This window comes from Mandrillus leucophaeus, unplaced genomic scaffold (genome assembly GCF_000951045.1).
Source record: "Mandrillus leucophaeus isolate KB7577 unplaced genomic scaffold, Mleu.le_1.0 Scaffold37, whole genome shotgun sequence".
In the NCBI taxonomy this organism is placed as follows: Eukaryota; Metazoa; Chordata; class Mammalia; order Primates; family Cercopithecidae; genus Mandrillus; species Mandrillus leucophaeus.
The window spans coordinates 7,278,987-7,294,406 of NW_012103920.1; the positions used below are offsets into that span (position 1 = coordinate 7,278,987).

At 34.6% G+C, this 15,420-nt stretch overlaps 1 protein-coding gene across 2 annotated transcripts in view; it reads right to left on the bottom strand.

The window, feature by feature from the left end:
* CNTNAP4 (contactin associated protein-like 4) overlaps positions 1 to 15,420 on the bottom strand; it is a 276,153-nt gene that overhangs the window by 29,783 nt on the left and 230,950 nt on the right. For both annotated transcript variants that reach the window (XM_011990104.1, XM_011990105.1), the window contains 2 exons: positions 7,955 to 8,125; positions 7,004 to 7,222 (listed from right to left, as the gene is read on the bottom strand). In XM_011990104.1, coding sequence (XP_011845494.1) covers positions 7,004 to 7,222; positions 7,955 to 8,125 — 390 coding nt within the window. The remainder of the gene's footprint in view (positions 1 to 7,003; positions 7,223 to 7,954; positions 8,126 to 15,420) is intronic.

Consider the following 15,420-nt stretch of genomic DNA (forward strand, 5'->3'; position numbering starts at 1 on the left):
ATCACTTAGTCATACAAGGGTTTTGTGCATTATTTTATTCTTCCTTTACTTTGCATGACATCCTACAGTTTAGATTAGTTGAAGCTAATTTTTCTAATATTTGAAACATCAGGGATTGCTCAAAAGCCTTCTGGTTTGTATTGCTCGGGTGTAGGCTAACGCTAGCCGCATCTCTGAAACTCCATTTATCATTTCCTTATTCCTATTTCAATTGTCATATATAACTGCTGCCCAACTGCATCACATTTTTTCAAAATGCTTTCTATTTATTTTTACTGATTTTTCTCAGAAATTAAAGCATTAATCTTTCCTCAGAGTTTCCCTCTGAGATGTGAACATACTTTACGACTGGCCTTTAGAAAAGAGGGTGAAGAAGCAATAGAGAAAATACATTGGATTCCTTCATGTGGTCTCATTGCAACAGCCACTTCTGAGAGATTAGCAACAATGCTAATCTGCAGGTGAGACATGGTGGCTCACACCTGTAATCCCAGCATTTTGGGAGGCCAAGGCGGGTGGATTTCTTGAACCCAGGAGTTCAAGACCAGCCAGGGCAACATAGGGAGACTGTGTCTCTACAAAAAATAGCTTGATATGGTGGCATGTGTCTGTGGTCTCAGCTACTCTGGAGGCTAAGGTAGGAGAATCACCTGAGCCTGGGAGGCGTAGGTTGCAGTGAGCCAAGATTGCACCACTGTACTCCACTCTGGATGACAGAGAGAGAGACCTATCTCAAATTTTTAAAAAATATTAATCTCAAAAAATTCAATGCTAATAAATATTATCAACATAGACCCAGTTAGTAAGATGGAGAATATAATTTAAATCAAATGTATCATATATCCAAATAGCTACACATTTTATTTGCAGGTAAAGCGTTAAACACAGTATCTCAAATTAATATATTTCCATGTTATTGAAATTTCTAACATTTCATATTTATATTTTAAAATAACTTTGTTATTTGAAATATTCCACAGTAGGGTTCTATAAATTTGTTAACCAACAGGAAAGTGCATTTTTAACAAAACTACTTAATGCTGGAACAATAACATCATCTATTTCAGGATGAATAACACTAACAGTCTTTCAGTCTTGTCCTATATTATAAAAATTGTGTTTCCATGTAGTTTACTCATTTTTAAAATAAATTTTTTGTGTATATTTGAGGTTTACAACATGATGTTACAGGAAACACAGAGGTAGTAAAAAGGTTACTGTAGTAAAAGCAAATGAACAAATCTATAATCTGACATAGTTATTTTTGTGACAAATCTACTATATGTAACAAAAATCTCAAATACCAAATACCACACAATTTTATTAACTATAGTCCTCATCTTGTACGTTTAATCTCTAAACTTGTTTAAACATTATTATTATTACCATCAGTCTCTGTATTTAAAACATTTTTATTAGAAGAATAAAGTCATGCTGAAAACTATACTTACTTTTCGGATTCACATTTACCTCATTCGTTTGCCCCATATCCAGATACAAAGGATAGTCGTTACGCACACTGAAAATGCTGATTAGCCATAATTATCTTTAAGATGGACGGATGAACCACAAATTAAATTCTTGAACTTGCAAGTAAGGGAAATTAAATTACCCTTTAAAACTGTAACCAGAAAATCAATTATATTGGATTGAAGTAGAGATTACCAATCATCCATGGAGTCACCAACTCTGAGAACAGAACAAGACTTAACCCTAACATATTTCAGGGGATTAACATGTGAGGAAATGCAAGAAGGGTCCTTCTACATATGACATGTGCTGGAACAAAATCTATAAGCAAAGAAGCCCAATTTACTGGTAAGAGTACGATTATGGAGCAGGTGCGTGTCATTAAAGGAGAGGAAGAAGGTGAAATATTTTCTCTGGCCTGTGAAGAAGGACCAGAGACTCTTTGCAGCCCGGCAAGCTTATGGCTTATGGTATACAATTTGGACTGTCGAGCCAGGAAACAGCTTTAGTCACTGCTATAAATTAAGATGAAGGGAGAAAACAAGAAAAGCTAACTCCAGGTGAAACTTAAAGCTAGGCTGGTGTGGTGCCTCACACCAGTAATCCCAGCACTTTGGGAGGCTGAGGTGGGTGGAGCACTTGAGCCCAGGAGTTTGAGACTAACCTAGGCAACATACCAAAACCCTGTTTCTACAAAAAATACAAAACTTAGCCAAGTGTGGTGGCATGCACCTGTGGTGCCAGATACTTGGGAGGCTGAGGTGGGAGGATCCCTTGAGCCCAGGAGAACAAGGATGCGGTGAGCAGTGAGCACACCTCCGCACTCTAGTTTGAGTGACATAGTGAGACTCTGTCTCAAAAATAAATAAACAAAAACAAAAACTGGGAAATAATGTGAGAAAACCAAAGACCTACAAAGAAGCATTTCATCCCCAAGCGTATTATCATAGATAAATAGTAAAACACTAACATCAATGACCAATTCATTGGCAAGTTGCGTGTATATTATCATAGATAAATAGTAAAACACTAACATCAATGACCAATTCATTGGCAAGTTGCGTGTATCTAAATTTCAACATCTCTACGTTAGCCTGCAGCACGATTCTCTCTCACGGGGACCACTGCGACAGCCCGCCCTCCATTTCCTCCATCCGCATCCCTCTGGGTAGTAAGAGAGAGCGTGGAAAATGTAAATTAAATTAGGTCACTCTTCTGACTCCTTAGAGTAAAATCCATAGTCCTCGCCATGGCCCTACAAGGTCCGATGTATACCTCAGTCTTGTTTCCCATCATACTTTCCCTAACTCTGATTCTTTCCAGCCACATTGTTTTTTTTCCTTATTCTTTGAATCCCTAAAGCTTATTCCCACCACTTTGAGCCATGGCCTGGAATTCTCCTCAATTCTCCTTTGTTCACAAGGTTCGCTCTTCTGTTTCATCGGACCTCTGCTCAAATTAGGAGGACTCTGCTAACATCTCCAGAGAAGACTGCACTGACCACCTGCTTGAAATAGAAGTCCCCTGCACAAATCACTGCCTGATTCCATGGTATCCTTTTTACTTTATGGTATTTATCAGTGTCGGAAAATGTATATGTGTATGTGCACAACCATGCATGCATACATGTATGGATACATACATGTGGTGATATATAACTATATATAAATATATAAATGACATATATTTTATATATGTATAAACTACATACAAAAACTACAGTTATAGTTTATATATAGTTATATAATATATAGTTATATATGTAATTATTATATATAGTTATATATAAACTATATAGTTTAACTAGCTTAACTATCAATTAATTTAACTAGTTTAACTATATAGTTTATATTGTTTATATATAATGTAATATACACTATATTATGTATTATAGTTTATATTATATAATAGTTTATATATTATTGTTTATATGTAATATATAATAGTTTATATATAAACTATATAACCACATATAGTTTTATAGTTTATATGTAGTTATATAGTTATAGTTTATATATAGTTATATAATATATAGTTATATATGTAATTATTATATATAGTTATATATAAACTATATAGTTTAACTAGCTTAACTATCAATTAATTTAACTAGTTTAACTATATAGTTTATATTGTTTATATATAATGTAATATACACTATATTATGTATTATAGTTTATATTATATAATAGTTTATATATTATTGTTTATATGTAATATATAATAGTTTATATATAAACTATATAACCACATATAGTTTTATAGTTTATATGTAGTTATATAGTTATAGTTTATATATAGTTACATAGTTATATAGTTATATAGTCATATATAACTACACATAAACTATAAAACTATATGTAGTTATATAAAATTTTTTATATATACAAATATTTCTTTTTTATTGACTGTGTCTTGTCTCTTCCACTAAAATATATTCTCCACCGAAATATGTAACTATGTAACTATAAACTATAAAAACTATATATAGTTACATATGTTTTTTCTATACATTATATATATTTTTTCTATATATAGAGAGAGATTTTTTCCTAGATAGATAGATAGATTTTTTTAATTGCCTGTCTCTTCTCTTCCACTGAAATATAATCTCAGGAAGACACAGAACTCTTTGGTCCTAGTAGGTACTTTTTAAAATTAGCTCTAATTACTACTGATTTTTAAAATTATTTTTTCAGTCACCATACTCTAATTCAGTATAACCTTTTCAATTATAATGTGTCTTTCACTGAGTCTGCCTACAGGGAAAAAAAATACCTCCAGCTACAATTTTTCTTAAAATCTAATTTGTGTGATAGTAATGTTGTAAATTGATAAATGAATACTTTGTCTTGCAAGCATTGTTTTATCAACTTGATTGAAGCCCTTTCCTAACAGATTAGTTCACTCTGGTGGAGGTGAAGATAAAACCAAGCCCCTCATGTGGTGTCTTGGCAGCCAATGATTGTCTCTACCCAAGACTACAAGCATTTTTTTTGTTTTTTGTTTTCTTTTTTATAAGCCCTTTCCTTAGTATCACCACACTAAATCATGCAACTTATTCACAGTTATCTGTGAGCAGGAAGTAGGAAACTGTATAAACAGATTGTTGTTAACAGTATATATCACCTTTTTTCACAAATCTTTATTTTGCCTCATCTTTTTTATTTTCAATGACTTGACTTAAATATAATCGAGAGTTATTTTTTATAAAACTTTGGAATAACACCAATCCTTACATTTTAACACATACAGTGAGGTCAAAGGCCTAACCAATTGCCTCCATGAAGACAAAATCTTTTAGATCCTTATTAAAATTATATTGCATGATCGATGCTTAAAGACTCAAGTCTGTTTTAAAGCCGTTTTCTGATGACATACCAGTGCTTCATTACGACTGTCTGAAATCAAGTTAAGGCCAGGATTCCTACACGACACAACATGTAGTTCTTCCATCTCATGAAGCTGAAATTCATACCAACAATGAAAGGTCATCCACAGGCAAACTGCAGCATATTTCACTGAAAATTTTGAGGACTATTTCAGCCTCTCAATTTCCAAGAATAGTAAGGCTATTTCCAAGCTACTGACAGATTTTAAATTGCCATACCTTTTGTTGTGGCCATCTCTCATTTTTTGTAATTCAAGAAATAGCTTTGTCAATTTCCTGACTGAGCTTCTAGCACGTTATTAAAAGTTATATATTTCTTCTCATACATTCTTTATTATTTTCATACCCTTAAGTAAGTCAGTCAAGTGGTCACAAGATCATGATTAGATTGTCTATTATAGTGCCTTACTCATAGAAGCTATTCATTAAATATTTGACTAAAGGAAATAATAAATTATCAAAATAGTAAGTAGACAAATATATTGGAAACATGTCTTCCTCAAATATGTTGCAAATATGCTTCATCCTTTCCAGTGAGAGAAGGTTAATAACATCAGACTCTTAAGAAATAAAAGGTGTAATGGGGATCTGATCAATTTTCTTCAAAAGTGTAACTCTTGAGAATTCTTTAAAAATAATTTCTTTGTTGTTGTTGTTGAGACAGGGGCTCCCTCTGTCACCCAGGATGGAGTTCAGTGGTGTGATCATAGTTCACAACAGCCTCCAATTACTGGGTTCAACCATCCTCCCACCTCAGCTTCTCGAATGCTGGGATTACAGGTGAGTGCCACCATTTTTTAAATTTTTTTACTTTTTGTATAGATGGATCTTGCTGTGTTTCCCAGATTGGTCTCAAACTCCTGGCCCCAAGCAATCCTCCTACCTTTGTCTCCAAAAATGCTAGGATTACATCAAGCTTGTCCTTTAAGTACAATTTCTAATAATTTATCATTTATTCTGCTTTATAGTGTTTTATGTCCTCATTTATGTTAAAATATATGAGAAGTGATCAAGTAAGAGATAATGCATGGTCCATAATTTCTACTAACTAATTAGCAAAGATTCAAAGTAAAACAAACACATCTAGAGGATGCCACTATCAAATCTATAAATGCCACATGAATGGATTTAGGAAATAAAGGAACAACATTCTGACATAAATATTAAGTAGGTGACCAGAAAATATCAGAAAAAAAAAGGGCAAAATGAGGGAAAATAGCAGAGGAACTGGTGAAACTGTCAAACATGAATTCTATACACACTGGGTATCTGGTTTTTTTTGTTGGTTTGCTTTGTTTTGTTTTGTTTTGTTGCTATTGGCCTGTTTTCAATGTGGTGACTCGTGGGGGTGGAGGGGCGGCAGGGAGAGTGTCCATTGTTTGGCATCAGCTGGATGATTTCCTCATCAAACAAGGTTTCCTCAACAATTCTGAGAACAGAATAAACATTCCTGGTATCATAATAAAACACTAATATAATAAATATCTAAGCTGAAACCCATCATGTAACCTGTAATATTAAGAATGCAGGTAAGGCTGGGCGCGTGGTGGCTGACACCTGTCATCCTAGTACTTTGGGAGGCCAAGGTGGGTGAATGACGTGAGGTCAGGAGTTCAAGACTAGCCTGGCCAACATGGCAAAACCCCATTTCTACTAAAAATACAAAAAAATTAACTGAACGTGGTGGCAGGTGCCTGTAATCCCAGCTACTCGGGAGGCTGAGGTAGGAGAATCGCTAGAACCCTGGGGGTGGAGGTTGCAGTGAGCCAAGATCGCACCATTGCACTCCAACCTGGGGCAGAGAGCGAGACTCTGTCTCAAAAAAAAAAAAAAAGCAGGTATGCAAATAGGGATTAAACACAAATCTGAATCTCATTTATGAGATGAGTTTTTGTAGGCAAGTCAACCCTGGAAGCTCAGCTATCTCATCTGTAAAATATGGATGATACCCATTTCACGGGCTGGTTGTGAGGAAGAAATGAAGCACTTGGCCCAGTTTGGACACAGTTTCTGAATCAATGGTGATTTCCTACTGTTGCTTGTTGTTATTACCCTCGTTTTCATAGTTGGTATTATTTTTATCTTGGGCCATTTCTGAACATATATCATACAATTAAATGATCGCTTAAAAAGAGAACTTACCCACAAAGAGCTGACTGTTGAGCTGTAAGAGGACATGCCCATCAGCAGGGGCGGGCTGTGTCTTCCGTGTCAGCTGGTCCACTTGAAGGGAGGCCTCCTTCATGTTCCTTTCAATCCTCACGTGGTGCCACTGGTTGTCGTTGAAGTGGGTGGGTGACTGCACTGAGATTTCAAAAGGCCCATTCCCCACATCAAATGAGAAAGTCACCACTGTTGGAGCTGGAAATATTACACATAAAGATTGTTCTAGTGAGTTCCTGTGGTGGAGTGCCAAGTCCCCAATATACTTAGGAACAGCACCACAGCATAACAATCACTGAATAGAAAGATAATAAACATAGCATGGTTTGAATGCTACTGCTTGAAACTCATGACACTAACACAGAACTAGGTCTTCTGATGTGAAATGAGACAGTTAAATACATTCACATTTTTAGAAAAAAAAAAAAAAACCCAACGGTATTCTAAGATAGTCCTCAGAGCTAATTTTTCCTATTGCTAAAAAGTAAAGCTATTTATCCAAGGCAAGGAAACTAAATAGCAACTGGCATTGTAACTAAAAATAATTGTTATAGTGATTCAAACTTTATATAATTTTTAAGGCATGCTATACACATTTAATACTAACATAATAGCAGCTTAGAAATATATCAAAATGAGTGGTTAAGTAATTCGTAATTAACTAAGAAATTGCTTTTTAGTTTTAATTAACTGAAATTAAAACTGCTTTTAAATTGGTACAAGAAACTACCAATTATTTTTCCAAATTATCACATGTTAAGTATCAAATTACTTTCTTACAAAAAGGATAAGTTAATATTGAGTCTTTCAAAGGGATGCAATGAAAAGAATCAGATGATAAAGTAGACACACGAGTAGTTTAAAAATTAGTTAAAAGATTTACTACTAAACGATAGAATCTCATACACTTCTCTGGAAAAGGAGACTTACAGCGAAGCTCTATCCGTATAAAATCAGTAATCCCCAAGTTCTCTAAGAATACCCCAGATGAAGCTGTTGTCTTAAAAAAGAAAGACACATCTGCGCTAAGTTCTCCGTGGAAAGTAGGAAAATGAAGATATGAAGCCTCAGTATCAAAGGAAGCTGAATTCCAAAATGATCCTGTTTTGTGAACAAAAAGGAAGAAAAAAATTCAAAAAGAAAATAAATTCATGAAATAAAATGAATGACAGTTACATTTTCTATTTTTAGCATTTTTGCTATTTAAAAAGGTATTTATACAAATCTGCTCTTTTTCTGTCAACTATGTAGTATACAAAACATGAGCATAAGAGATTTCATAGGGATAGAAATCCTGGATTTTTTCCAATAGAGAGTAAGAATGATCATTACAGAAATGGTCTAAATGTTATATTTTATATGGAACAAATATCCTTAGCCTCAATACTATATCCTCCACCAAAGTGATATACGATCTGCAAACATTGATAAGTAAGCAATCTTTTATAACTTCAAAACCAAAACACCTACCTGTTTCAAACAAAAACCCCAAAGAAGCTCACAGTATATTTGTTCTAACACTTCTAACACACACACTTCACAGTTACATACACTATTTTCCTTAATGGGCCTGTGATTTTCCAAACTGAGACTGGCATTCTAAATAGTCTCGTCTAATTACAAACCAACATACAACTTACTCTGTCCAAGCTGACATTCTCATGAAAATACTCTTTTTATTCAAAATTATCTCTTACTTTGCCAATAAGAATGAAGTAGATGAACAGCGGATTAAAAGTGTTCTCAGAATGTTTACAAATGCTCAAAATAGGCAGAAAATGTTGAAAACGTTGGGATATAAATTAGGAGATCTGAAAAAAAATGCAGACTATAAAGTTAATTATAATTTGCTGCCAAAATACCACATATCTTGACTTTCTCACTCCTTTTCTGGTATCTACAACTTTCCTTTTGAAAAAATATTGTGAACCATATATAGCAAAAAGTACGGAAAATCAAATATAAATGCAACAGCATGAGCTGACAGGAGTGAAATCCGACTGGATACATGTGGTGGATGAGGAGTATAATCAGAGAAACGAACTGCATTGTCTGCTGCCAATAGCAAGTTCTCTGCACATGAAATACAAATATACATCTTTAGTTTTAAGCAACTGCCTCTACACACATTCCCTACACTGGATAAAATTCTATCTAAATTACCTTCCTGGAAGAAAGATGTATTGATTCTCTGAAGTTGGAAAACAGCAATTTGAAAACAACAGTTCATTATGTTAGCAGAGAACAGATACCAAGCTACAAAGTTAAAAATCACAAACTTGACTTTGCTCATACGTGTTTCTTAAATTTTAATTTACTTTGTATAAATTCGAGACCAAATAATGCTTATATCTATTTTTGTTTGTTTTTCTTGTGGATCTGATTCAAAAGTCAATTCTCAGCTTGTGTGTGGACAATTTTAGAGCTGAATTTATTCAACCAAGAATCTACTTTGAAGCTTTTCCTCCCAGAGTCAAATGAAACCGTATATTATCAGAGTCACATCAAGCCTATTCCTTATGTCCCTTTTACAGCTATTCCTATACTAGACCTTTGGATTTCTAGGAAAAAATAAACACAAGAAAATGTAAAATATCAAGTCAGGGATAACAACAGATTTGCATTCTTAGAAGTTCTTAGCTGATCTGTTTTCAGAATGAATTAGATGCCTTTTTGTTTAAATGTTATATATTAAAATAAAAATAAACTTCACATTATGGGATGTTATTAAATCTTATTTTGTCTGATTAGAAAGCGGAGCATTCGTAATTACGTAAAGATTTAAATTAGGTAATATTATGATACAACATTTTTTTCATATGATGTCATAACTAACTCAATAAAACATCATACAGTAGGCTTCAAATAACTGCTTGAAGCAGATGAACAATTCTTTGAATTGCTGCTATCTGTACATGAATGCTTTTATAGCAATGAAACCAATTTATTACTTTAGGCATCTTCAGCACTCTCATATACATAATAATGTCTATTTCATTTAGTTAGGAGACCTTATTTTATACATTCACAAAAGGTAGAAAATGAGGTAAGGAAATTTTATTGGGTTAAGAAATTGCTGCTAATTCAAAACAATTATAAAGAAAGCAAAGGCCAATATTTCCATGATCAAATAATGTTAATGGCATGCGGTATCCCAGCCCTTTACACATTGCGCTAAGAGACACCCACCAGAATCTAGGCCACCTGAAAGGAAAGGCAAAGAGGGGGAGGAAACAGAGCTCAGCAGGCAGGCAGCAGCAGGAGCTGCAGGCTTTTGGAAGGGAGCATTCTATGGATTAGATGGTTTAAAATTCCCTAATCTCATGGAGGGAGAGAGGAGAATGATAGTTACCAGAGGCAGGAAATGGCCTACTGGGAAAAGAGGAAGAGAGATTGGGCAATGAATACAAAATTCCAGTTAGATGGAAGGAATAAGCTTCATGTTCAATAGCAGACTAGGGTGATTACAGTTAACAACACTGTTGTGTGTATTTCAAAATAGAAGAAAGGACTCAAATGTTCCCAACTCCCAGAAATAATAAATGCTCAAGGTGATGGATATCCTAAATCCCCTGACTGGATCATTACACATTCTATGCATGTAACAAAATATCACACGTACCCCATAAATATGCATAAGTATTATGTATCTATGAAAAATTTAAATAAATAATCACAAAAAAGTTAAAATAAAATAAAATACCCTAAATTACATCGTTGTCAATTCGATTCAATATAGGGCACTAGAGATTTTAGAATAATTTTTTAGGCCAGGCAGAGTGGCTCATGCCTGTAATCCCAGCACTTTGCGAGGCCGAGGCGGGCAGATCACTTGAGGTCAGGAGTTCGAGGGCAGTCTGACCAACATGGTAAAACCCTGTTTCTACTAAAAACGCAAAAACTAGCCAGGCATTGTGGCAGACGCCTGTAACTCCAACTACTGAGGAGGCTGAGGCAGGAGAATCACTTGAGTCTGGGAGGCTGAGGTTGCAGTGAGCCGAGATTACGCATCTGCACTCCAGCCTGGATGACAGAATGACACTCTGCATCAAAAAATAATAAATAAATAAAACAATAATTTTCTAGAAACCCTATCTTTTATCTTACCAGAATAAATTATATAAAAGAATAAATCCATATAGTCATTCACATAAAAGAGGAAGATGTACTAAGTATTGAATTTCATACAGAAAGTTAAAAATGAAGTCAATTTAGGAAAATTAACATAGTACTATGCTAGGACTATAAGTACTTTTAAAAATAATTATTTTGCCAAACATTTATAGAATTCCTTTTCGGAAAAAAAAAAAAAAAACCAGACTTAGGGACACAAAGTAGATTTGTGGTTTCCTAGGGTTAGGGAGATGGGGTAATTGAGGGACAGCAGTGGCTCAGAAGGGTAACGTTTCTTTTCAGGGTAATGACCATGTTCTAAAATTGGTGTGACCATTGTTACACAACGTAGATATACTAAAAGCCATTGAATAGCACATTTCATATTACTGATAAAATATTCATATTATGAATTTGATATCAATAAAGCTGTTTTAAAAAACCAGTATTTTATGTCCTGAATGCTGAATACCATTCAGGACATAGGCATGGGCAAAGACTTCATGTCTAAAACACCAAAAGCAACGGCAGCAAAAGCCAAAATTGACAAATGGGATCTCATTAAACTAAAGAGCTTCTGCACAGCAAAAGAAACTACTATCAGAGTGAACAGGCAACCTACAGAATGGGAGAAAATTTTTGCAATCTACTCATCTGACAAAGGGCTAATATCCAGAACCTATAAAGAACTCAAACAAATTTACAAGAAAAAAACAAACAACCCCATCAAAAAGTGGGCAAAGGATATAAACAGACATTTCTCAAAACAAGACATTCATACAGCCAACAGACACATGAAAAAATGCTCATCATCACTGGCCATCAGAGAAATGCAAATCAAAACCACAATGAGATACCATCTCACACCAGTTAGAATGGCGATCATTAAAAAGTCAGGAAACAACAGGTGCTGGAGAGGATGTGGAGAAATAGGAACACTTTTACACTGTTGGTGGGATTGTAAACTAGTTCAACCATTATGGAAAACAGTATGGCGATTCCTCAGGGATCTAGAACTAGATGTACCATATGACCCAGCCATCCCATTACTGGGTATATACCCAAAGGATTATAAACGAATTATTTTAAAATAAGCTGAAAAATATAGATTTTAACAGAAATAAAATTCTAAGATTAAATTATATGTTACATTATCAGAACACAATAATCTATGTATTGGTTTCATAATTCACTGGTTCCTCTTTTTAGCACATCTATTATTGTTTCCAAATATTTATGAACCTCAATAGGAATCAATATAAGCAAAATAAAAATGAAGAGAATAAAATCTGGCTGGAGATAATTATAGCTTGTGGTTTGCAAAGCAATACGAAAGAGAACAAATCTGTTCATAGATGTTTCCATAGAGTAAACACCCCCCTACACATGCACATACAACAAGATAGATGTGGCAACTAGAAAGCGAAAATTCCTCTTATGAAGGCAGAGCAGAACTTGTTTTTACAAACAAAAGATCTTACAAACTATCACTGAAGAAGATATTTCTTGTCATTAGTCTTATACTAGTTTTGTGCAAAACTGTTCTGATATTAATAGCAAAGAAATAGACTAGTGTATTTAATTATTCAGACATACACACATAGAATTTTATTTTAGAAGTAACTGGAAGAACAGAATTTTGGAGCAACATCCAATTATTTTTAGTCTAGATGTAAGAGAATATATAAAATAGTAAACGAGATGAGTGACACTTATCTAAATTTCCTACTGCATTATCTCTCAGTCATTCCTATGGAGGTCAGAGTGACAACAAAGAGGTGTGGAGTTGGGCATCAGACGAGACAGCCTTCCAAGCGCGACATCCTTATTCTATTTGAAGTAACCTATTCTGAATTAACACATGTCAATAATTTAATATAAAAGGAGAACATATTATAAATTCAAGGTAAATCTGGTCAATCCAAGATTGATGTCCTCCATGAACACACATGATCATGCAATAAAATTAGAGTCCAGTTACTCATCTGAGAAGAGGATCAAATTCAGTTATTCAAAAAACATGAGATAGAGTGATTCTGATTTCAGCAAAACAAAATAATTAAGTGCCCAGTCAGAATTTTGAGCTTTTTATTGGCCATTTACTAATAAAAGTGCGATTCCTTTATTTACATCGTTAAAGTCAAAAGTCACTTGATACTCAGATTATTGTCTTTTTAAAAATTATTTTAACTCAGCAATTAGCTGTAAGAAGAAGAGTACTTAATATCTTCCTGCATTTGCACACTTACAGCCTTTACAGTACAGACATTACTCTTTTTAAGTAGGCACATCTATACATTTGTCTATTACAGCCCATTTGTAATCTGGTATGTTGAATATTTTTCATGTATAGAGAATACTTTTAAATATTATTTTATTAGACAAAATAATTGAAAATAAAAACTAGCAAATTATTCATAATACACTTATTGCCTGATACATGCATACAGAGCTTAATTACACATCCTTATGTGGGATTGTGTATAAACATTGGGTTTTAAAGAACACTACAGGTAAGTACATATCTGCTGTAATATGATGCCAAATATGCACACTAAATGCTCCTCTGCAATCACATTATATTTCCCGCATGCCTTCACTGTCCCATACTCTTAGAGGATTATTTCACACTTCCTCTCCCCAATAATACATCTCATTTCTCATTTGTTAACTTTTCTAGGACTCTCTAATAAAAGAGCAGAAGACAGAAGTGACCTCCTCTAAGCACCCACTACCACACCGGTTCACCTTCCTGCAACATCACCTGTGTTCTGCATTCTCTCCTGTTAGAATGAATTAACTGTCCACAATCCAAGGATTTATTTACTGGATCTCTCTTACTAACACAGACATGCTATTAATTCTCTTATCTCAGAAACCCCAATCTCATGACCATACTTTCTCCTCCATTTACCATTACATATTCCCATGTTTTTCTCCTCCCACTATTCCTTGAATCTATCTCAGGCTTTTATCCCCAAACACTTGACAAAACAAACCATCACCAAGGTCGCTATAATGTCCACATTGCTAAGGCCAATGATCAGTTCTCAGTTTTATCTTACTTAAGCTAACAACATTTAACATAGTTGATTGTTCTCTCCTCCTTGAAACACGTTCTCCACTTGGAGTCGAGGCTACCCACACTCTTCTTTTCTCATAGGTGATATATTCTCACTCTTCTTTCCTGCTTCCTCTTCACCTCGTCAACTTATCCATACTTAATTGCCCCAAAGCCCTGTTGTTATTTCTCCATCCACAATAATTCCTGCTGTTCTGCCTTATGGCTTTAAATATGCTGAAAACTGACAACTCCATGTCTCTTCTTGAATGTTTAACGACATCTCAACCCTAATGTGTCCTAAAACTGGGCTCTTTATATTTCTCTACAACTCCTTGACCCCAGCAGCAATCTCCCTCATTTCAATTAATGCCAATTATTTCCCTATAATTGATTAGATCAAACACCTTGGTGTTATTTTAGACTCTTCCTTTCGCAAACCACAATTCATCAGGAAATTTTACTGGTTTCCCTTTCAACCCTACCCATGCCACAACTCTCACCATTGTACCCATGGCTCAAGCTACCATAATTTCTCAGCTGGATTGGTGATATGGTCCCCTAAATGGTTTCCTTGCTTTGAACTTTCCCTGTTCAATCTCACTAAAACCTAAGTTAGATCATACCACTCCTCTTCTCAGAATTCCCTAATGTTCTCCAATTTCATTCAGATTGAAAATGGATTTTCAAAATCTTTCATGATCTGACCACCAGGTTTCTCTCTGACTTCTACCACTCTTTTTCTTGCCCACTCTGCTCCAACCACTTGGGCCATTTGGCTGCTCCATGAGTATACCATCTACACTCCCATTTCTGTGTGGTTTATCTGGTCTTTCCCTCTGTCTAGAGTACTCTTCCAAAGGTAGACACGAGCCTTGCATTCCTATTTCCTTCAAATCTTTATTCAAATACCACCTTCTTCTTGAGCTTTAAATGACCATCCTATTTAAAATTATGCAACTTCTGTCTCATCTTTATTTTCTTCATAGCTCTTACCAGCTTCTACTGTACCATATATTTCACTTGATTATTGTCTCTCTCTCTCCACGAGAATATAAGCTCCAAGAATACTGATATTTTTATCTATTTTGTTCATTGTTCTCTTGCTCTTTCCCACAAGTGGAAAGAGGGAAGAAAAGAGGAAAAACAGAGACAAGAGAAGAGGAAGAGGAAGAGGAAGAGGAAGAGGAAGAGGAAGAAGAAGAAGAAGAAGAAGAAGAAG